General features: G+C 39.3%; 2 protein-coding genes and 2 long non-coding RNA genes across 5 annotated transcripts; all 4 read left to right on the top strand.

The window, feature by feature from the left end:
• Positions 1 to 4736: 4736 nt before the first annotated feature.
• LOC146489986 (uncharacterized) lies at positions 4737 to 5489 on the top strand. Its single transcript, XM_085085614.1, has one exon. The coding sequence runs from the start codon at positions 4737 to 4739 to the stop codon at positions 5487 to 5489; it is 753 nt and encodes a 250-aa protein (XP_084941740.1).
• Positions 5490 to 5787: 298 nt separating this feature from the next.
• On the top strand, positions 5788 to 6417 carry LOC146489985 (uncharacterized). Its single transcript, XM_085085527.1, has one exon. It carries the CDS (start codon positions 5788 to 5790, stop codon positions 6415 to 6417), a length of 630 nt encoding a protein of 209 aa, XP_084941653.1.
• A 603-nt stretch (positions 6418 to 7020) lies between these two features.
• Positions 7021 to 22591, top strand: LOC146489983 (uncharacterized). 2 transcript variants are annotated; one of them, XR_014858044.1, is made up of 4 exons: positions 7021 to 7146; positions 8985 to 9156; positions 9356 to 9503; positions 22453 to 22591. It is a non-coding gene; the product is annotated as an uncharacterized LOC146489983 (long non-coding RNA). The 2 variants fall into 2 exon arrangements; XR_014858048.1 differs by lacking the exon at positions 22453 to 22591 and adding an exon at positions 11771 to 12175.
• Positions 14296 to 15918, top strand: LOC146489984 (uncharacterized). Its single transcript, XR_014858034.1, has 3 exons — positions 14296 to 14727; positions 14998 to 15164; positions 15715 to 15918. It is a non-coding gene; the product is annotated as an uncharacterized LOC146489984 (long non-coding RNA).
• Positions 22592 to 22898: the final 307 nt, after the last annotated feature.

Raw genomic sequence — 22898 nt, 5'->3', positions numbered from 1 at the left:
TACATGTATTTGCTTCGAATTCTGTTTCGCTCGTTGTGTTGTTTACATCTGCTGCAATTGGCCAGAGTAGTTACTTTGGATTTGGTTTTATGACACTCAATTGAAAAAAGCTCTAACCATTGAATAACTTGTATTGCCTTTCACACAGCTTTCTGTAAAGCAGTAGTTTTCATTTACTGCTGTAAATTCCGTGGGTAAATAAATTTAATTCATTCATTCATTCGTTCATTCTCCCTCCCTCTCTGACTAATTTATGTTAACATGAAAAACTGCTTTTAAAGTCTGAGGTTTTCAACCAAAATAAACAACAGCATATTCCTTACTATAAGACTAATTCCAACTTAATAAGTCTCCTTTTACTATTATTGTTAATCAGGAACGTCCACCAAACCGAACTCAGGATCTGGTGATATTTCACAGCAGCTTCAGCTGTAAGCACAACTGAGGCGGCAGATCAGCAGAATTGATCGCCTGCTTGAGACCTTCCCCAACTGCAAAGCCTGCATCAAGAAGGTGTACAGGGCCCGTGCCACATCTACTGCTGGCTCGCCAACACAAAATGATTTTGCACCCAGGCCTGTACCAAATCGGATCTCTAATACCAAGTCAAAGCCTTGCCCTGAAGCTGACAACAACAGTTTCCTACCGAAACAATCAAATGGGGAGAAATTGACGCTTCCATTACTTGCAAGTGTCGAATGGTGAGAAATGGAAGGAGGCTTAAGAATTCAGCCACAATGGAGTGTCAGATCATTGCCTGGAATTAACATCAACAAACGTCAACAGCTAAGTGCTGGGTGGTTGTTTATATCTAATTATTTGATGTACTCGTATAATGGATCATATATAGTGATAACAATGTTTCAGTTCCACAAATGTCTGTTGTATTGAGATTGTTGCTTTTCTATGGAAATGGTGGGGATTACCCATTGCAATGTTGTCTTGGATGACTTGATGGTCCACTGTCAGAATTTGTTGTTGTTGTTGTTGTTTTCTCAATGGAAATGGCCTTTTGTGATTCATTGTACCCCTGCCGGAGAACTTTAACATTCTTGCATGTCAGCGTATGATTACAATGATTATTCTAGACTTTGGTGTTCCAACCAATAAATCACATTTAAACTTAATTCAGATTGATAGTCCTTAATAGTTATCAAAGACATTTTTTACGCTGTTTTTGAATAGCCAATTTTATTGAGAAAAATTTGTTGCAAGTGGTTTATCATTATATAATTATAATTGTTAAATTATATGTTCAATTACCAAGCATCACATTGATTTTTACCGAGGTTGCTCTTGGTGATGATGTGGTCAGCATTAATGCAGTTGAAACCACCTCTGAGGCCTCCACTCCTGTCTGCAATGATTCCTGTGAAAATGTTGTATCAGCAGCTCCCAGCTCAGCTACCTGGCATGTGGCCACTATGCCACATACTGAAACATCTTACTCACAAGATAAAGCAGCTACTACCACCATCAATCGTACCCCTTCTCCATTGGAAGCATCGTCACTCCAAAACAGACCTTGTGGTTGGGTAGGTTGTGGATAAAAATAAATATAGGAGTCTGCTGAGAGCTAAACAGCGTTACAGGCGCACCATTAAGGAGTTGAAGAAGAATATCAGGAAGCTTCAAAATGTAAGTGTGAAATAACTGTTATGTTCCAGGTGATTGACCATATAAACTAAATTCGATTTTGAGACGGCATCAAGACTTTATATTGACGGCTAGCTGGGAGAAAATACATTCTGTATTGGGCGGAGTCACGAAGCGATGGAGCCCATTACGGAATATATTTTCTCCCAACGCCGTCAATATAAAGTTGTTATGGCGTCTCAAAATCGAATTTAGTTTTTTATCGCGATAAAACCCTCCACAAGGATATCTGCATAATTGTAAAATTCAATTAAGTTTCAAGACTTTCATTAATGTCTTGCAAAATTCAAATTCGTCAAAGCAACTTTCATTGCGTGCATTGTAAATTCAATAACATCAAAAGAATATTCTTTTGCGTGATCGGACATTCATTTTAGTGAAGAATATATTCAATAAAATTGTAAAACATGGCTAAACAGTCAATAGCATCAATGAACAACCAATACAATTTTGCTGATAATCATAAGTGCGCTTATACAAACAATAGAGTGTTCTTTACATTCTTTTCACAAAAATCTTTTTTCAAATAAAAACGTTACATAATCAGTATGAATTTGTAAACAAATGGAGTGAAGGTATTTTTTAGCATGTGTGCGACAAGTTTTGTCATTTTTCTGACCACAAACCCATACATAAACTGAAAAAGAGCTTGAAACAATTTCTCAAATTCTGTGTGCTATACGGTTCATGTGTGCGTCTTTCTACTGTACTGTATACTTGCATAAAGTAATATGGGGGGCCAAAAATATATATATATATAGAGGGCCAAAAATATGGAATGCTTTGCCATTATCAATTATGTCATCCCCTAGTCTATCCACCTTCAAAAGAAAGCTTCTTGATTTCCTCAGTTAATTGCATGAAACGTCTGACTCTGTTATGTCTTTATAATCTTACCACCGTAAGTTAAAAAATCTAAATACAATGTCTTTACTAGTCTTACAGTCCTAAAATATCTCCGAGGAGACCTCTCAGTATAAGCCCGGGGGGTTTCTTGAGGTCTCCTTGCCACTTCTTACTTCTTCTTTTACTATTATTATTTACTCTAAATTTATGTACGATCCGAGTCTATTATTTACTGTAACTTTCCATGTTTGTATGTCGTGGTGAATAAATAAATCAAAAAAAATATTTAAATAGTTAAATTGTGTTAATGTTATCTTTCGCTATGTACATATAAGCGTCTTGGATTACATTTACACGTCTCCGCATGGAACTTTGATCCTGCCGAACACTTCGTCTGATCAATTATTATTCTATCGTTTAGCTTAGTTTTTATGTCGTCTCCCAAAGGCAAATGTCCTGGGTGCAAGACCCCAAAAGTAAACCACCAGTTTGGTTCTCCCGGAAAGAACTGTCCTGGCCCAAGTGAGGACACAGATGTCGAAACGTCGTCTCCAGATGCTGTATCAGATGAGCCTTCCAGGTCTGTTCTCTTGGCGGCGATTAGAAATCTTTCCTCGCAAATAAAGAGCCTTTAAATGGAGCACAATGATTTGAAGAAACGAGTTACATCACCCCAGCCCACTCCTGTCCTGCGGCTAAACAATTGGCATAGGATTCATCAAATGAAGACTCGCCCACAAGAACCACAGCAGGGATTTCATCAACAAGCGGTCCCGACAAACTCGCGCAGGCAGCCGCTAAGGGTGAGTACATTGACTTTTCAGATTTGTTATCCACCCTTAGCGCGTTCTCTTCGACTTCAGTGCCATTCGCCAACGTCAACATGCTCCCTGTCCAAGGTGATAACATCACATATGTAGTAAAAGGCCCGCGCAAATGCCATATCAATTCATTTGACACGTGGCTGTAAGCATGGAACGCGTATGAGAAACTGATCATGGTTACGCAACCCACACGTTACACCGAGCTAGCCTCATATCGCGAGCAAATTCAATTTGCTAATTGCAAATTTCGCTGGTCCTCCGTTAATATCTTTGATATCCACTCCCGTATGGTGTATGCAAAGAAGCTGCAGCACGACTCTGGCGCTCGCCTCGACATTCTGGACACCTCGCTATACGCTACCGTCCTAAATGCCCCCGCCAATGCACTCGATGTAAGTCCTTCGACCATATGGTCAGGGACTGTGCATTTCCTGCGTCGGATCAGATGGAGGAGACTTCGACGCAAAATGTGTTCGGAATTGGCCCCAGGAACTCCTTCATTCACCAGAACCCCACATGGAAGTACGCTAAGTGGTACTCCCCAACGGGCCAGGAAGGAAGCAACCTCTTCCAACGAAAAGCCTGCTACCAAGGGCCCCAATGCAAACGAGCCGGGGGGACCATCCTGAGGCAGATTGCACAATCGCTTCCTCAAATTAAGTCCCCGTTTCCCATTGACATATGGCGTGACACTCTACGCAACCACCCGGACAGTGACTTAGTTAATAAGTTATTACATAATATAAAATTTGGCGTCCGTGTTGGCTTCTGCCATGATTGCACTTCCCTGATTTCTTCGAATCACTTTTCTGCTATTTCTAACCCTGCCCCTGTCGCCAAGGAACTGGAACGAAAACTTTCATTGAACAGAAAGGCTGGACCCTTCCTGGTACCCCCGTTTTTGAATTTTGTCGGATCTTCGATGGGTGCAATCCTGAAGAAGCACTCGCAGCCTCTTACATGGCGTATTATTAACGATCTTTCGTGGCCGGCTGGCCAGTCGGTCAACGATGCAATCCCGAAGGAACTGTACTCGTGTTCTAATGACTCACTTGACAGCGCTATCACATATCTCAAATCATTTGGACCCAACGCCCTCATGAGCAAACTTGATCTTTCCGACGCTTTCCGTCACATCCTGGTGGACCCCCGTGACTGGCAGCTCCCTGGGTCCACCTGGCCGATGTTTTGACACCCTTCGGCTATTTCTTCGACATGTTTCTTCCGTTTGGTCTCCGTAGTTCCCCAGCGCTCTTTCTCAAATTCATTGACAGTTTGCGGTATGTCATGGCGCAATGCGGAACTGCCCCCCTTTGGAATTACCTGGATGACTTTTGGACTTGCGGTCCACCAATCCCCAACGACGCCGGTTATCACAATTAGGACGTGATGCTTCGTACATGCTCGGACATGGGCTTCACAACAAACCCCGCCAAAACGGTTCTTCCCACAACCTCCTTGGTTCTTGTGGGCATTGAGCTCGACACTGTCTCCCAGGAAATTCGCCTCGATCCTGCCCGTCTCACGGAAATCATCAACCTACCCGAACACTGGTCTACTAAACAAGGATGCACTAAACGACCACTCCAGTCTCTCATCAGCAAATTACACTTCATTTGCAACGTGTGCCGCCCCGGTAGAACTTTCCTACGTCGTATGATTGATGTCATTTGCAACATCCAGCACCCCACCCATCACCTTCGTTTGAACCGCGCCTTCCACAATGACTTCTTGTGGTGGAGAATTTTCCTTCCATCTTGGAGTGGCTGCAGCTTTTTCTACGATGACGAATGGCTCTTCTCTTCACATCTGGAACTATACACCGATGCATACCATTCTGGTTTCGGAGCCTACTTCTCAGGGGGCTGGCTTTATGGGTCATTCCAAGAACATGACATTCGTCGTTCTCGCTCAATCACATTCAAAGAGCTCTACGCTATTGCGGTTGCGCTCCACACCTGGTGCGATGTCCTCGCATGTCACAATATTCTTTTTCACTGCGATAACTTATCACTAGTGAATATTCTGTCCAGCGGTACAAGCAAGTGCCGACATATTATGACCCTCCTTTGGTTTTGGTCTTTCACATGTGCTCATTACAATATCATGCTATGTGCAATACACATTCACGGTGTTGATGATCACTGGGCTGACTCACTCTGATTTCTCTGGTGGCCTTCCTGATTCGTCTCATCGCACATACACCAGCGTCCAACGACAATTTCTGCAATTTTGTCGGGACTTTTCATTGGACCCCTTGGCTGCTGCTGAAGACACGCTAATATTGTTCGCAACTCACCTCGCTCAACGGATCAAGCCTCAATCAATTCAAGTATACCTCGCCGCGGTATGCTCTCTTCATGTTGCTCACGGTCTCTCTAACCCACTTCTTCCTGGACTGAAGTTAAAACAAACACTGCGTGGCATCGAACGCCAGCATTTCTGCTTACCAAAACAAAAGATGCCTCTTACCTTTGACATTATACGCGATATCAAGTCATTTCTTAACCCTTTGTGTACCGACGACAGGGTACAACGGGCCGCCATTGCCACCAGTCACTTCTTAATGCTTCGGGCGAGCGAATTTACCGTTCCCTCGTGGGATTTGTTTGACGCCTCCAGACACCTCACTGTCGCTGATGCTAATTTACATTCGTCCTCGGATGGCACGGAATATCTCACGCTCCGCATCAAACAATCTAAAACAGACCAATGTCGCGAAGGTGTAACACTGTACACGGCACACTCGGGCCATCCCGTCTGTGTGGGGTGCGCTATAAAAATGACCCTGGCTATTCAACATCGCCGTGGTCTTGTTGACCCATCCACCACACCCCTTTTTCAGTTATCCGAAAGTTCACCTGTCACCAAAGCTGGCCTCATCTCCTTTGTCTCACAACTGTTACGACTAATCGGCATCGACCGATCTCAATACAGCGGCCATAGCTTTCGTATTGGAGGAGCCATGTCCGCTTCTCTTGCAGGATTATCTGATTATGAGATCAAACTTATTGGCCGATGGGACAGTGATTGCTACCGGCGCTACATACGTTCCCCACTGAACTTGTTTCTTGGTTACCCCCGAAGATAGCTCAAACCCAAGCGATCAAATTTCAGTATGCCAATCCTTACCTCCTCAATGAAGACTCTTCCTAAAACTACTTAACATTTCCATTTGGGCTGAACTTTGGGCAGCTGTAATTTCCCCAAATGGAAGTACATTAACCTGCCCGGATATTGCCCAACACTATACTTTGAGTTCGTGTGTTTATTGTGTATGATATGGATTAAGTAATATTTAACTAGCTAAATTGTGTTAATGTTATCTTTCGCTATGTACATATTAGTGTCTCAGATTACATTTACGCGTCTTCGCGTCGAACTTTGATAGCGCCGATCACTTCGTCAGATCAGTTATTATTCTATCGTTTAGCTTAGTTTTTTCCTGTCCCCACCCTCCCATGGCGGCTGTAATTTCCCCAAATGGAAATACTTTAAACTGCCCGGGTATGGCCCAACACTATACTTTGAGTTCGCGTGTTTATTGTGTATGATATGGATTAAATGCCATGAACAAATAGGAATCCTATAGAACACAGAGAGCAAATAGTCCGTGCTTTTGAGGGTGAGGCAGAGGATTGCTTGTTAGCGGCAGACACGTTAGGAGTAAATCGTTCTACGACGAGGTTAAGGTCACTGATTACTGCAAAGTGGAATTCTGTCTTGCGTCATGTTTGCAACAAGCATGAGAATCATCCTGATCCATTGTACCTAAAGTGTCACCATGGTGATCTTGAACCAAGAAAGTGGATAAAAGTTGGTAAGGAAATACTTCCTACTCTAGGAATAAAGTCCAATATTTTTACTAGTAACTGAGTATATAGACGCCCCTTCCCAACAAATGGTTATCATTACAACTTCACGCCGATTTAAGTGTGTCATTGAGAAATGGGTGACTCCGCTGGATTTTGTTGCCTGAAGGCTCTCTTTATTCCTTTGGGCATTCACTTCGGCAGCCGCGAAATTAGCTCGTTTTTACTCGGTTGAGAAAAGGTGAGAACTTTGCAGGAAGACCAAGATGCGAATTAAAAAGACAAGAACAATTGTCTAATTAAGCAGCCTTGAGCCGCGAAGTTGCGAGAGTATTCCTTTGTTCTTGTTATCAATAGGAACTGCGAGGAATCACTGCAGACATTAGATGGTTTTAAGTTCTTCGCAAAATACTTTAAGCTGTTATTTATATCAGTGAACGAAGAGTCTTTTGAGAGCTTTAAAAAGAGATCCTAAACGTGGTGTTTTGATCACTGTAAGCCGAGTTTCGATATTTTTCGCCAAGCGGTGCTTAGAGCGGCGAAGTTATTCTGCTTAATTAAATTTGTGCATGGCATCATCATCTTACCGACGCGTGGAAATCAATACCATCTGTTTAATGATAACTTTTTTTACGAAAAAGCTAAAACACTGATTTGTATTCCCTAAAGAAAGCACCTCAGGAGCTATGAAAGAGTCAAAAGAGTTCCAATTGTTATTCACTATAAGCAAACTGGTATTTGATGTTGTGCGCTTTGTTTGTTACGAGTGAAGACGTAGTCGATCGTAAGTAAGTTTATGTTTCTAAAATACTTGCTTCTAGCGAAGAGATTCCAAAATATCAGACCAAAAAAGGAAGAAAAAAAGGGAAACTCGGCGTGGAAGTCGCATTCTGATTATACTTAATGACGCATTGACAAACAATAACACCGGCTCTTTGGCCTATGTAGGCACGCGCTCTTTTCAGTTGACCTTATTTACATTTTATATTCAGCGATTCTCTAACTTTGAGCTGAAAAGCGAGAATCTGTTATGGACCGCTGTCATTAAAGATGACAGATAAACAAATCGGCAAATCCATGTATCCGTTTAGCGAACGAAATTTGTTAACAAGTTATTCGTTAGTTTGCAGGACGGGAAGTTGTTTTTAAAACTCTCGATACTGGAGCGGCGCGTTGCGAGTCGATGTGATCATGGTGACTCATTTCTCTAGCCTCCCCAGGGAGCTTCCACAGGCCAGCAGAAAACTCTAAAACAAAAGATAAAATATCTCACCTACTTCAAAGGCTTTGCGATCTTCGGAAACATGCTCTATTGTCGGAAATTGTTCGACAAAAGAGAGAATAGCTTGAATACATGAATACTTAACGACCCCAAAATTTGGGGTACACACTTAAATCGGCGTGAAGTTGTAATGTGTGGCATGAATCTCAATGTAACATGGTTGTTGGGAATCATGGCAGTTGTACTCAAGATGTCACAATGACCACTTTTAAGGCCAGAAACTGTTCTTCACTAATGAAGAAGCTCACGTCAAGACCTATAAAAATCGACTGTTTTCACCTTAGGCAAATAAAGCTCACTGATAAAATTCACTGTAGGCTATGTTGTGTACAGCTTCCATGAAGTACGGTGAGCATGTTTGGTGTATGTTCTGTGTTTGTTTTGTATATTAGTAGGACTTGTCGCCTATGAAAATATATTGAGACCCACATGAAATAATGGCTTTCGTTTTTCTTCTCTTGTCAGACAGGTTATGTCTTTATTTGCATGACAACTCTTAGGTTTGGGTAAGTGTATTTTGTGGTTGTACTCATGTCGTAATCAGTCATCATTTTTCTCTAGCAGGAACTACAGCCTATGGCAAATAGACGACCTTATTAACTAAGAAGATATTATAGAACAACATGAAGAAATTATCACCTGACGCACAGACAAGCTGCCTAGAAGGCTTTCATGCCACTCTGAACTACTGGCACCCAAAGTTGATTTGTTATTCTTGGCTGGGAACTCTTTGCAGGTCCATTATCTTTGTGTAAAAGTAGCATTTCTTGATGTATTTGAGGGGGCTTGATTACAGAAAGGTCACATTTTTGTAACTTTTTCTTAGGAAATAAATGGCTATGGATGTTATTACACATTTAGTTATGGTTGTAATTCAATCAGTTGTTTAGCGATATGGATTGTTTGGTTATAAAAAACCATTGCTGTTTTTGTAGGCACATACTGGCAATCTTACATTTCAATTAAAACAAAAAAAGGAGGCACAGTTATCTAAGGACGGAAGGGAGTATATATGTGTAACATACCCAAAATTCAAATTGGGAAAAGAGGTTGTCAGCGAAGTTGCATGCCCTCCAACTTATAGTGACTTAACATGAAAAGCGCAAGTGAATGAGTACATAATAAATTATTATTAATTTTATTGTTAGTTGTTATTATTATTATTATTATTATTATTATTATTATTATTATTATTATTAAATCTTTACTAACATATTCCAAGGTATTTACAAGTTAAAAGTGCTAATTTTAAAATATCTAACCACTGCTTGCCGCAAAAGTTTGTTCCTGTTACATGTTAGCTGTCAAAGTCCTATTGTTAGAGAAAATTGATCCCTCTCTGATATCAATCAGAATAGACATTTAGGTGTTATAATCTCATCAGTTCCAGGTAGGATGCCGCCAAAAATGAATTTTCTGTTTTATCTCCGAATGCAAATTTTGCCGATCGACTCTTACGTTTTGAACTCCAAGTCGGCAGCCTTTCAATCAATTTGTCTAACATTTGGCCAGAGTGATGCCATATATCTCTTCTACAAAACCATGTCTGCGAATTTTAATACCCCTTTTGATTTTAAAGTTAGAGCTTTTTTTCCACAGGGTGTGTTGACTAATTGCCTTCCCCAACTTCATTTGCTAATAAAAGAGAAACAAACGCACTTGTCAAAAATCTGAGACATGGTTTTTTAGTGGAACGTGTTGAGAAGCGAATGCAGTGTTAATTGTTTTGTTCCGTTTATTTCCAGCGGGAGTGGAACATAATTTATAGAGACGTGTACTTTTACACAAAGCGTTCCAATTTTGACACTCATTTAAGTAAATAGTTTTTGTTAATTCGAATCCATAATCTGGAATTAGTAAGCTTTTAAAAATATATGGTTTATAAGGGTTTTTATAAAAACAACTAAGGCTACAGCGATCCACGCGCGGACGGTCCTGAAGGGTGGCTGATACCTTAAATCAAGCAGAAAATCAGCCAGCAAAAATTCAGAGTAAAAATCCTAAGACGCATGTATTTGATTGAAAACTTGTGACAAAATCAATGGACACACACTTGGCTTGCGTTTATGTGCCAGCCATCCATAAAATCCCCTTGTGGAATTTTGTAGAAAGGTGTCCTGGAGCCACTTATGCATGGGTGTACCGACCTTAAAATCTCAAAAGAAAGCAATGTTCTAATCCAAGTAACAGTAATGTGATAAGGATCCTCATTCTTTTCTGAGAGCTTCTCGGCTAGGCGTTTGAGAAAGCAATTGCAGTTGCTCCCATCCCATCATTGGTTCCTTTTAAGATTGTGGATGTTGCTTTTCCCTTGTTACACTTGGAGTTAGCATGCATTACTCTGACATCAAAAAATGCTGTAATTCCCCGAGACCAAAAGCCCCTTACCCTCATGTCCAGCCTTGCCTCATCATCATCATCATCATCATCATCTTCATCATTAATTTTTATTTTATGTACGCTTGGACAGAGATTGTATGCACTACCATAATCTCACCTGGTCTGGTTAGACGAATTTGAAAACTGAACTTTTCTTAAAGATTTGCTTATCTATTTTACTTTAATGGGCACTTCGACATGCAAGAGAAGTGGAAATGGTACCTACTTGGATGATTAGCCTACAAAGCAATGGCAAACAAGTCATCTGGGATGGCCCTCTTTTCATTTAGGTTTCCCTTTCTGTGTCCAAGACAATGCACTATAATAGTACCCTAAATAGAACTGCTAATTCAAAAGTTGCAGACCTACAAGAGACTAATCTTGACGAAACATAAAAAAGATTGCCTAGACTCGCATCGATATCACTTGCAGATGCAAAAATCACTGTATCATCAGCATAGGTGAGAACCTTACAGTGATGGAGGGGACTATGCACATCATTAAAGAAGATGAGAAAAAGGACAGGCCCAAGAACAGTATTCTATACGGAAGGGTTATCCTGTATAAATATTTGATTATTATTATTATTATTATTATTATTATTATTATTATTATTATTATTAGTGGCAGTCAACATTTTTTTCATCGCTTACATATTAGAGTGGAGTTCAATTGAGTGTCATAAGTAATTCACCTTTTCTCTCTTTAACAAAACTTGTGACATTCTCTGAACCATTTTGAAAGAAAATTAAACTTATCATTAATTACTTACAAAGGTTTTCCAGACATTCTCTGAACCATTTTGAAAGAAAATTAAACTTATCATTAATTACTTACAAAGGTTTTCCAGCGCTTGGCATTGCACTGTTTGCATTTGTATTGGCCAGATAAATCACTTTGAATAGTGTTGTAAGGCACTCAATTGAAAAACATGCTAAGAAAAAAAGCTCCTACAAAATTTTATTTTTTAGGTTAGGTTGACACAATGAAGGCACTCCCGCTTACTTTGCCTAAGTCAGAAATGAAGGAAGTTTTAGAAAGATATTCTGGAAAAGTGCCCAAGCCGCTTAATCAACAATTCCCAGCAAGGAGAAGTAAAGAGGAAGCTGTTGAGGTTTACCAAACTTGACGGAAGATGAAGAAAACATCACTTTTTCTATCTGGTTTGTTTTTATGATTTCTAAGAACTTTATAGATTCTATTAGTATATTCAGCAGTCTTTTGTTTACTTTTGTTGTGGTTGCCATTGGGAGCTGATAAAGTTAATTTGGTTCTCACACAGGTAAAGAGTGATCAGGCCATCAAAATATGTTTCAGTGCAAACCAAAATGACATACTTTGCAGAGCAATTGACTATACGAACTCCTAGTTCACTCATTATGAAATAAATAAAATAAAATAAAATAAAATAAATAAATAGGAATTTCAGTGGAATCCACGGGGTGGCTTTTCTCTCCACTGTTTCCAGGTCGAATTGGAATTTGGAAATGTTGGTTTTTGTGGAGGGAGGAAAACCGGAGTACCCAGAGAGAAACCCTCAGAGCGGGGGCGAGAACCAACAACAAACTCAACCCACATATGATGCCGAGTCCGGGAATCGAACCCGGGCCACATTGGTGGGAGGCGAGTGCTCTCACCACTGCGCCATCCCTGCTCCCCTGTTGTTATAAGCTTCAGTCAAAACTCTTTTCTATGGAAGCCGATAAGGGTCACAAGTTGTTGCTTCCATGGCATCGCTTCTATTCCTGGAGGGATATCATTCTATTACAATGTGAGAGAAGGGGGAGGGGGTGTCGGGAAAAATTTAAGAATCTAAAAGAGGTTTGTTACACTTTGTTAGTTTGCTAGTTTTTTAAATCCCACCCATCATATATTTTTCCAAGCTGTTGCTTCCAAGTTGTCGCTTCTGAGTTGTCACTTAAGGCGTTCCATCCCCGCCGAATTCTTGGTTTGTATTTGAAGTTCATTTGAATTTCTGCTGCATCCTGACTGAGTCAAATAATTATTCGAGTCAACATACTTTAAATAGGAGGTAGATAATTTTAGCAAATGTGGAATGCAATATTTAATCCCAACCTTACATGTTAATTGTTACTGTTAATTGTCCGAAATCAAAGGTAATTATATTTTCCACTGGCTGAGTGGAACAAAATTAGTGGAAAATGTTTTTGTCACACATTGCTGGGGGCCTGGGTGTCACCTAAAACCCTAAATATCAGTTTTTATACTATGATAGGATGTTCACGTACAAATCTTGTATTTTGGATAGGTTTTCCAATTTTATTGTGTCTGCATATGAGTTGTACTCAATCAATTTGGTTTTACAGTTAAGGTCAGGTTTTCTGGCTTGGCATGGCTACCAGTGTTGTGCAAGAAGCACATTTCATAAACGTATATTTTCAACTGTCAAATAGAAGTTGAGAGGTACATGTGTTTATGTCATGGCAGAGTTCTTAGGTTAACATCAAGAAGCTGGCTATCCTGGTGAAGCTCTTAATTATCTTGAGGGTTTAACATTAATCTTTCTCTTTCATTTTTGTTGAAACCCTGGTTGAAACCCAAGCGATCAAATTTCAGTATGCCAATCCTTACCTCCTGAATGAAGACTCTTCCTAAAACTACTTAACATTTCCATTTGGGCTGAACTTTGGGCAGCTGTAATTTCCCCAAATGGAAGTACATTAAACTGCCCGAATATGGCCCAGTAGGAGATAGCAAGGGGTGACAGGCCTGCACGATATCTAACAATTGAAACATTTTTGATGTGTAACCTCTTTATATTATTGCTCTGACAAGCATGTCATTTAGAGATTTTCCTTTTTTAAAGGAAATTGGTGGTGGCTCTTTGAAGATTTCTCGTAGGAAAGGCTGGTTTTGTATTAAGTGCCATTTTCCCATTAAAACATGTTTGAGGTTGGGCATGTTGTATTTCGTGTTTACCAGTGTTCCACAGAGAAAAAATATATCGTCAATGTAACGTTTCCAAACTGTAGGTTTTACGATGCTGTAGCAAGCAATGACACTGACACTGTGGATGCATAGAGGTTTCTTGGCTGACACCATTTTCCTGCAATTGGATAACACAGCCAAGGAAAATAAAAATCAATACGTTTTTTGTTTCCTTGGTTACCTGGTCGAGATGGAAGTGTTTGATAGGGTAAGTTAACAATGAAACGTGCAAAGAAATAGTGACGGCAAAAAAGTTCAGATACTTTTCATATTTAAAATTAAAAAAAAAAAACGATCTCTGGCTAAAATGATTAAAAACTACCAGCTTTCGACTGCCCAAACTGCAGTCTTCGACGGGTGAAATGAGTGATGAGAAAAAAATTTAATACTTTTCATATTGTTAATTCTTTTAGATTGAAATATCATTTCTGCCCGTGGGTCACACCCACATAGACGTGGATCAGATGTTTTCACGAATTTCGGTAGCTACACAAAAGGCTGGTTGTTTGACGCCGCAGGATCTGCTACGGATCATCAGAAGATGATACAAGCAAGCTCAAGGCGAGACTACCCAAGAGGGTGCCCAGGCACAGTATGCAAATACTCCCCATTTGTATGCAGTGAGGGAATGGCTTCTCCCTCACATGCAACAGCTACATGGATTGAACAACTTCCATAGTTTCGTCATCGCACGAAATGCAGAGGGCAAAGCCGTACTCCATTTTAAAGCCTAGTGTACAGGCCAGTGGGAGGCGGACCCTTATGAGCCAGTTGAGCTGCTTCGCACAATTCCCACTGGCTTGCCAGACTTGACAAAACCAAATTATGAAGCAGTGGAAATCCCCAAACTAAGAAGTATGGTTGAGAAATGTACTAATAATGGTATATTCAAGGCTGTGGAAATAGGAACGGTTGACATTCTTCGAAAAAGAGCAGGAACAAGCAAATCTCTACGAAGGTGTAGAAGAGAGAAATGTTGGTGAGTACAAGGAAATCGAGTCTGTTGTGTAAAGTAAGCCACACAGTATGATTAAAAAAATATCATAACTTGTTATCGGTGCTGACATTTGTAGAGTTAACCGAAATGTTGATGCAATATTCAATCAATTTTTGAGTGGCTGCTCTCTGACCTCTTTGTCAAATTGATTCAAAAACAACGTACAAATACTTTTTGCCTCAGTAGTTCTTACCGTTTAGGTGTCTGTTTATGCTATGTAAAGACATTTACACAGTTTTACCTGTACTAGAGATGGATCAAAATATCACAAGAGAGAACTCGTTTATCTGCCCTATGATGACACAAAGTGGATAGTGGATGACATAAAAACAAAAACTCAACCATCAGAGAATACAACGGAGTTAAGCGATGTCCTAAGGAGAGGCGAGGCATTTTAACGCCGAGATGGCTTACTACCGGTAAGAAACTTAAAGTTTAAAGGTAGCGCTTTGAACACTTTGCCTCCTGCGTTCACTTCTTCACTTGAAACCCGGGAGAGTTCATATGAAAAGCAGTACAAACGACAAATCTCGAGCAATATTTTCCTAAGGCGGTGGATGTAACATTTTCTTTCAGTATTGATCAAATTGTGAATCTTGCGATACTTCGTGATAGTTAATGATTTGAGAGCTAGAAATCGAGAAATTCTTTATTATTAACTCCTCTGGACACCATTATAAACGAATAACTATTTTATAATAGACCTCCACTAGCTTGATCTCTGAAGGAAAACACGGGAAATCTAGGAAACTAGTCACACGGCCCGGATAACACAAAAAATATTGTTCGCTAGCAGTAAATATGAGTGAAGGTGAGAGGTTAGAAATAATGGAATATCCTTGAAAAAGCTGCATGGGTACAAACACTTCTATCCGTCTGCCGTGCATTTTACTAATCGCTAGAGAAGAAATTGAAACATTGACGAGAAGCATGATCTGGCCACTAACATATGTTTATAACTTAACAAAGGTGTACACAGGATCATACAGGAGACCTGGGCAAGTTCAGAGGCAGGTCCTACTAAACGAAAGCAGGGGCGACATCGAAGAAGGATGTTGGTAGCGGTTGTACTCGACAAGTATCAAGAAAGGCCACTAATTGGCAGAGTCAACGAGGTGTCTGGGGAAAAGCTAAACCTAACCTGGATGTATGGCCACTGGACCACCAATTGGTCAATCTTGAAGTCAAAAGGCATAGTTAGTAACTTTAATTTAAGAACTATACTGCATAAAAAAATTAAAGAAAATGATTGAAATGTGTGCTCTTGATGGCAGTTTTAAAGTCGATGAAGTCGCCAAGTCAACAAAAGTTGTGGTAAGGGCTAAAATTAAGTAATAAACTCTGATTTTGACCAATTCTGCTGTTATCTAGATACCATTTAACTATTTCGGAGCTCATGAGTTACCACCAACATTTTCAAATCATGTTTTCCCCGAGTGTTTGAAACCACCACAAAATGTGTTACACTAAACCGTGCATTCGAAGAAAAAAAATTTGGAACCAATTTTAAAAGCGTATTTGCGAAGTAAAATCAAAATATGAAAGGCTGCTTTCAGTGCCTTATCCTGAAATTTACGTCAATGATGGAGATAAGCAATATTTAACTGTCTTTAAAGTCAGAACTGATAATAATTATTTCTGTTTTGTATTTTTTTTCAAAGTCTCATTTTCGTACCCCTGTTAGCTTCCCAGGTCATATAGTCCACTAAATTTGCGGTAACGGAGAAGTAAAGAAGTATTTGAAGTACGTTTTGACGAGAGGTCGTCTATTTGAAATGGCGATAACGTTTATCTAAGCCAATGACGTGACTCGAGTTTGGAGTTGTTTTCTCAAAACCACGAGACGTGAGATCAATATCTTTTAGCAGTGAGGTCGCATTTTCCACAGAAGACCATTTTCGGGAAAAATTTGAAATGTTTTCAATTTATGAGGACGAGTTTGGTCTCAGGGAAGTTTCATACATGAGGGATGTCACGTTCAAGGTCACTTTAGAAGAGACAAGTATTGCTACCAGAAGCTAAATTATAACAAGTCAACTTGTCAACTACAAAAGTTGACTTTATTTGGCGTTTCCGCCTTATGGCTTTCTCAAAAAGGAACTGTCATAAGCAGCGCAGAACCGAAACCAACATGTAATTTTATTTGCCCTCCGACTTACTGCTAAACGCGCGGATATGACGCATTACACATTCACATGGCCGCTTGTTGCCAATGTTAGGACTAATCAGTCGAAGGGATATTGACAGAACTTAAAAAGTTATCAAAACAGCAATTTCTATCGTGTGATCCAGGCTTAAGAAAAATCTCAACATAACGTTAACTTTAGAAGAATTAAAGCCCCGCAATAATATTGTTTTCTCTCCGATTTCCGTTTAACTGCTACGAAGACCCACCCTAATTTTTGGGTTCCACGATGGGAACACGTTTCAGTTGACAACAGAGCCTTTAATGGTATGTTCGTATTTATAATCCATCAAATATTTTCGCTCGCGCGCGATTGGTCCAAACGCCTCACGTGACCGAATATACCCCAGCTAAAACTGGGGAATATCCGAGGATATTCCCCAAGTGATATTCCCCAATGTTAAAAACTTCAAGGAGGGTCAAGTTTGCAATTAAAATGGATGTCAAGATGGGGGAACGGTTTGCTTTTGTAACAGAAGAAGAGATAAACCTGCTGGTCAATAAACCAGTACCAGATAACAACATACGCTCTAAACATTTTTGACGGCAAGCTGTTCGTAAACGAAATGTTGAAATACTCAAGCTCGTATTTGCGACATTTTCTCTCGGTTTGAACTCTGTTTAACAGTCCTTGAATTAAAAATGTGGTAAAACTGAAAAATATGAAAGGCGAAAAGTTTTAGCCCATCTCATTTAAGAGTATTTATATGGTTTTCTTTCAGTCTGGCGAAATGAGAAAGCCATCAACAAGTTATTAGAAGTTATTAATAAGCTCGCAGCTCGCTCACACGATGGCAAATATTACAGTTGTAATTGAATGAGAGGAATTCCTGCTGGCCTGGATATAAGGAATTTAAATAACGAAAACATAATTTTCAGTACCATTACTGACAGAGTTCAAACAGGTAAAAATGCTATCAATGCTCACCTGGTCGAGATCGCTCGCGAACATAAAATCTCGTCCACGAAACAAAAACCAGCCATGATACCCCAAGATGTTGAAAATTCTCTAGGAAGAGAAGCAGCTTGTCCTACTCTCGAGCAACAAGTTTAATCCTCAGTGATTGTGAACGACTTCGTTGCTGGCTCCATTCAATGTCAAGTTAGCAAAGAAAGCGCTTTGATGGAATCCAGTAAAAACAAACGGGGGCGTCGTATTCGACTGCAGGTTCAGCTTCGATTTCTTCACAGGTCATTTTCGGCTAGCAAATTCCACAATTGTATTTTCGATATAAAGTGCTGCTCCAATTGAACACGAGATAAAGGAAGAGAACGACAAAGCGCCGGCTGTTTCGTTGACGGCAGTTTACATTTTTTACGGAATCGATACTTTACAGTTTTTCGCTTTCAGTGATCTTTAGCTTGTTCTCGAGAGGTAGTTAGATTCCCTGTAACCTTATCCGCCACTTGTATCTTGCTTTTGTTTTTCACGGAATTAAACAAGTTTACTTTCCTTTCAAATGTTTTACCTTTTCCCCAAACAAACGCTTTCGACCTGAAGCGAAATCTGACGCGGAGATTTTGGAGGCAACTGACAAACTTTGACGTGATTGACATATGACAGAATGGCAGATCCTGCCGATTCCCGCGTGTTGCGAAAAATATTTAAAGGACAATAACCACAATAGCCTCCATTTGACTTTAACAATATGCTCAGATATTTGTCCTTGGACATTATCTGCTCCTTGAAGCTCACAGTTTTCCTCGAGCTTCGCTCTCGGAAAACTGTTCACTTCTCGGAACAGATAATGTCCGCGGACAAATATCTGAGCATATTTTCGCGCCAAATGGAGGCTATTGTTTATATATCCGAGACGTATTGATTTTAATTAATTGAAATTAGAACCAGGAACACATACCTCATCAAGCAGGGCTAAATACTAAGTGACGTGACGTGATTTGTTATTTATTGAGTCGAGCTCCCTTTGCTAATGTTTCCCAACGTGCATTACGAGGGTGCCTTTCACATGTGATCAACAATGTTGGAATCATGCTCATTATATAAAGAAGGTAAGTGTGATTTGCTTGACATATGATTTTCTTCTCACTTCTACACAGTTAATAGGCCATTTTACAGTTGTGTGCTTAGTGCCCTGGCCTTTGATTAAAAGCGAGGGTGAGGGTGATCAAGTTTTGATACAAACCTCACTGCTTTTCATATGTAGATGCAACTAGTTAGCATAAGATCCGGATAAAAAGTATGAGAATTAGTGAGGTCTGTATCAACGACAAGGTCACCACAAGCCTCGCTTCCAATCCAAGGCCAGGTCACTAAACAGATTCAGACGGTTGTTAGCTTCACTTGGTGGTATTTTGTTAATTTTTTTTGTTTTCAAACTGTGCCTTTCAAATTGTGTCTTTATTACTTTTCTCAGAACGTTTTAATGTCTGAGCCACCTTATCAGGATAAGTTTTATGTGAAATGGGTCCCTTCAATCTTTGATTCATGTCGAGGACATTGCAGTTACATGAAGCGCTCCAATAGCATAGTTCTTTGCTTGACTCAAGAAATTGCAGGCTTCGTAGTTTGTTGTTAAACACGTTGTTCTTTACCATCAGCTTAACCATCACAGCAACTACAACAGCACTTTTGCCAGCACTGCATTATGGTAATGAAGAGTTGACAGCTGATTGCTGTCAAACTAACAATTCAAATGTGATAAAATCTAACTGCTTTCTTTGTTACATTTCACTAATTCTATTTAAGTGTTCCTTCAAATAACACAATGAGGGCAATATAAAAAAAAACCGCAACGCACATTTTTATCGCGTTAAACTTGACGCTATTTAAACACAATGAAAGCGGATGAAAATTTGAGTAAAAGTCGTTGAAAGGAACCCTTAACTATCAACAAGGTTTTTGTCAATTTCCATAAATTATGGCGGAACGTGTTTTCACGATCAAGGTCGTAATTAAAAATACTGTAGGTGCAGGGTACAACAGCATTGGAACAATAGGTGTTTCCGTTTAACAATCACCTTTAAATTGAAAGTCTTTACACTGGTTAGTTTTCTAAGTTATTGAAGGTAAAAGTAATAAAAGGTAAAAACATGAACTGGCACAAATTTGTTAGAAACACGCAGGCAGAATTACACCAAAAACTATCAAAAACGGGTAAACTTAACTGTTTGAAACAATAGAACTTCATGATTCACAGTTCCAACTAGAGATTCTAAAGAACTTTTTCATAATCCGGGCTACTATTCATACTATTTAAAGTATTCTTGAGATGATGGTTTTTTCTCCTTGTTCCATAAGATGTTCAGACAGGATAATTGATCTTGGGTAAATGTCATTGTCATCTTGAAAATAGTGAGGTCAAATAAGATGTCCAGTAAACTGCTGTAATGTAACAAAAACATAAAATAAAATTGGTATCAAGCCATTCTACATACAACCCCATCTGTTATTTCACATTTTCTCAGGATGGTTGTGCTTAAAATGGTGAAATGAGAATTCAATATAACCTTCCATAGAGATGTTCACTTTCAAGAAAATAAACAACCATTATTGAATATCATTATTAAAATGGAACTTTCTTATTTACTCTATTATTTTAGGCTGAGAGGCACAAATGGGCTCTGAAAGGACTTTATAAATCTGTCACGAAACTTGATCCTCCTGAGACAACAAACGAGAGTGAATTGTCCGGAATAGAGCAAACGCAAAAAGAGACTATTCAGGAAGCGAGAGCTTTTATGAGAGAAAGCGAAGCAAGCAAACTACTAAAAACAGGTGTTAGACGCGGAAAGTGCATGCGGGAAAACACTGATTGGTTTTTAATTTCCTTCTAATTTGTCATGAGAAAAGTCAATGGCGTTGAGTTCTTTAAACCGGCAATCAAAAAATGTAGTGAGGGAAAATTTTTCAACTCCCGATCCAAAGCCACTCTATTACAAATTGTTATTTTACGTTCTCAAGCATAACGACATTCGGTCAGTACTTGTTCTCAAAGAATGTGTACGTTGCTAGGATGCCCCTTAGTAAGATTTTGTAATTTCTCTGGATCAATTAAGTGGTTATACTGACTCTAACTGTGTTATTTTGGCTTAAAGTCTAAGGAAAAATTGAAGTATTTTAAGGATGTTTCTCTTTTACTTGCCACCTTTGTTGCAAAGGGAGTTTTAGTAAAATTATGGAATCTGTGTGTTTCCATTAGCGAGTGCTCCACCTGCCTATATTTAGAGCTACGTTTTTGCTAGATTTTCAAAGATTTGTCGATAAAAGGCTGTCATTGCATTCTTTTAACGGATAATTTTTTTTGGTTCGTGCTGCAGTTATGATTCGGGTGGGCATTTATTGATTTAGTTGAGCCAACAGTCACTCTTACATGTTTTGCTCAAAATTTAAGATTTCCGTTTTCCGTTAATAACTGAAAGGTTTGTCTCCAGAAGAAAGTATTACCATATCACTAAACAAAGTTTCCTAAGCTACCTTGCTTAAACCTAAGTTGTCTGTATGACACAGTTAAGACATAAGAACAATTAACATGCAAAAACCAACGTAGTTGTTAAGTCCACAGAAAAAAGTCGTTGAGTCTACCGAAAAGTCATTGAGTCCACTCTGCCGTTGGTCGTCAAGTCAACTCAAAGTCGAATATTCAACATTATGGTTGCTAAGTCCACATTCTTAAGTCGCTGAGTCAACAAAAAAAGGCACCAAGTCCACCATCAGTCTAATCATCATCATCATCATCATCTTCATCATTAATTTTTGCTTTATGTATGCTTGGACGGAGATTGTATGCACTACCATAATCTCACCTGGTCTGGTTAGACGAATTTGAAAACTGAACTTTTCTAAAAGGTTTGCTTATCTATTTTACTTTAATGGGCACTTGGACATGCAAGAGAAGTGGAAATGGTACCTACTCGGATGATTACCCTACAAAGCAATGGCAAACAAGTCATCTGGGATGGCCCTCTTTTCATTTAGGTTTCCCTTTCTGTGTCCAAGACAATGCACTATAATAGTACCCTAAATAAAACTGCTAATTCAAAAGTTGCAGACCTACAAGAGACTAATCTTGACGAAACATAAAAAAAGAATGCTAGAATCGCATCGATATCACTTATCGTCAGCATAGGTGATAACCTTACAGTGATGGAGGGGACGATGCACATCATTAAAGAAGATGACAAAAAAGAGAGGCCCCAGAACAGTATTCTATACTGAAGGGTTATCCTGTATAAATATTCGATAATTATTATTATTATTATTATTATTATTATTATTATTAGTGGCACTCAACATTTTTTTCATCGCCTACATATAAGAGTGGAGTTCAATTGAGTGTCATAAGTAATTCACCTTTTCCCTCTTTAACAAAACTTGTGACATTCTCTGAACCATTTTGAAAGAAAATTAAACTTATCATTAATTACTTACAAAGTTTTCCAGCGCTTGGCATTGCACTGTTTGCATTTGTATTGGCTAGATAAATCACTTTGAATAGGGTTGTAAGGCACTCAATTAAAAAACATGCTACGAAAAAAAGCTCCTACAAAATTTTATTTTTTAGGTTAGGTTGACACAATGAAGGCACTCCTGTTTACTTTGCCTAAGTCAGAAATGAAGGAAGTTTTAGAAAGATATTCTGGAAAAGTGCCCAAGGCGATTAATCAACAATTCCCAGCTAGGAGAACGAAAGAGGAAGCTGTTGAAGTTTACCGAACAAAATGCTGGGGAAGTTGAAGAATTTAGGGTGCTTTTCAATAAAGCAATAAAGATGGTAGGTCACCGACTTAGTTTTTGAGGTATTTTGCAAAAACTGAAAATTAGAGGTGATTTTCGTAGAGCTGACCCATTGCCATGGTAATTACCGCAATGATTGACATCAGAACTTCCTTTAAAGTATTGCCCAACAACTTATCCTGCAAATACAGCCGCCTCTCATCACTCCCGGCCGGGAGCGATGAGAGGCGGCTGTATTTGCAGGCTACCAACAACTGAGTTACAAAGCTCTTT

This window comes from Pavona decussata, unplaced genomic scaffold (genome assembly GCF_977016875.1).
Source record: "Pavona decussata unplaced genomic scaffold, jaPavDecu1.1 SCAFFOLD_2, whole genome shotgun sequence".
NCBI classification, from domain to species: Eukaryota; Metazoa; Cnidaria; class Anthozoa; order Scleractinia; family Agariciidae; genus Pavona; species Pavona decussata.
Note: the sequence above shows the minus strand (reverse complement) of the source record. Positions and strands in the feature narration are given on the sequence as shown.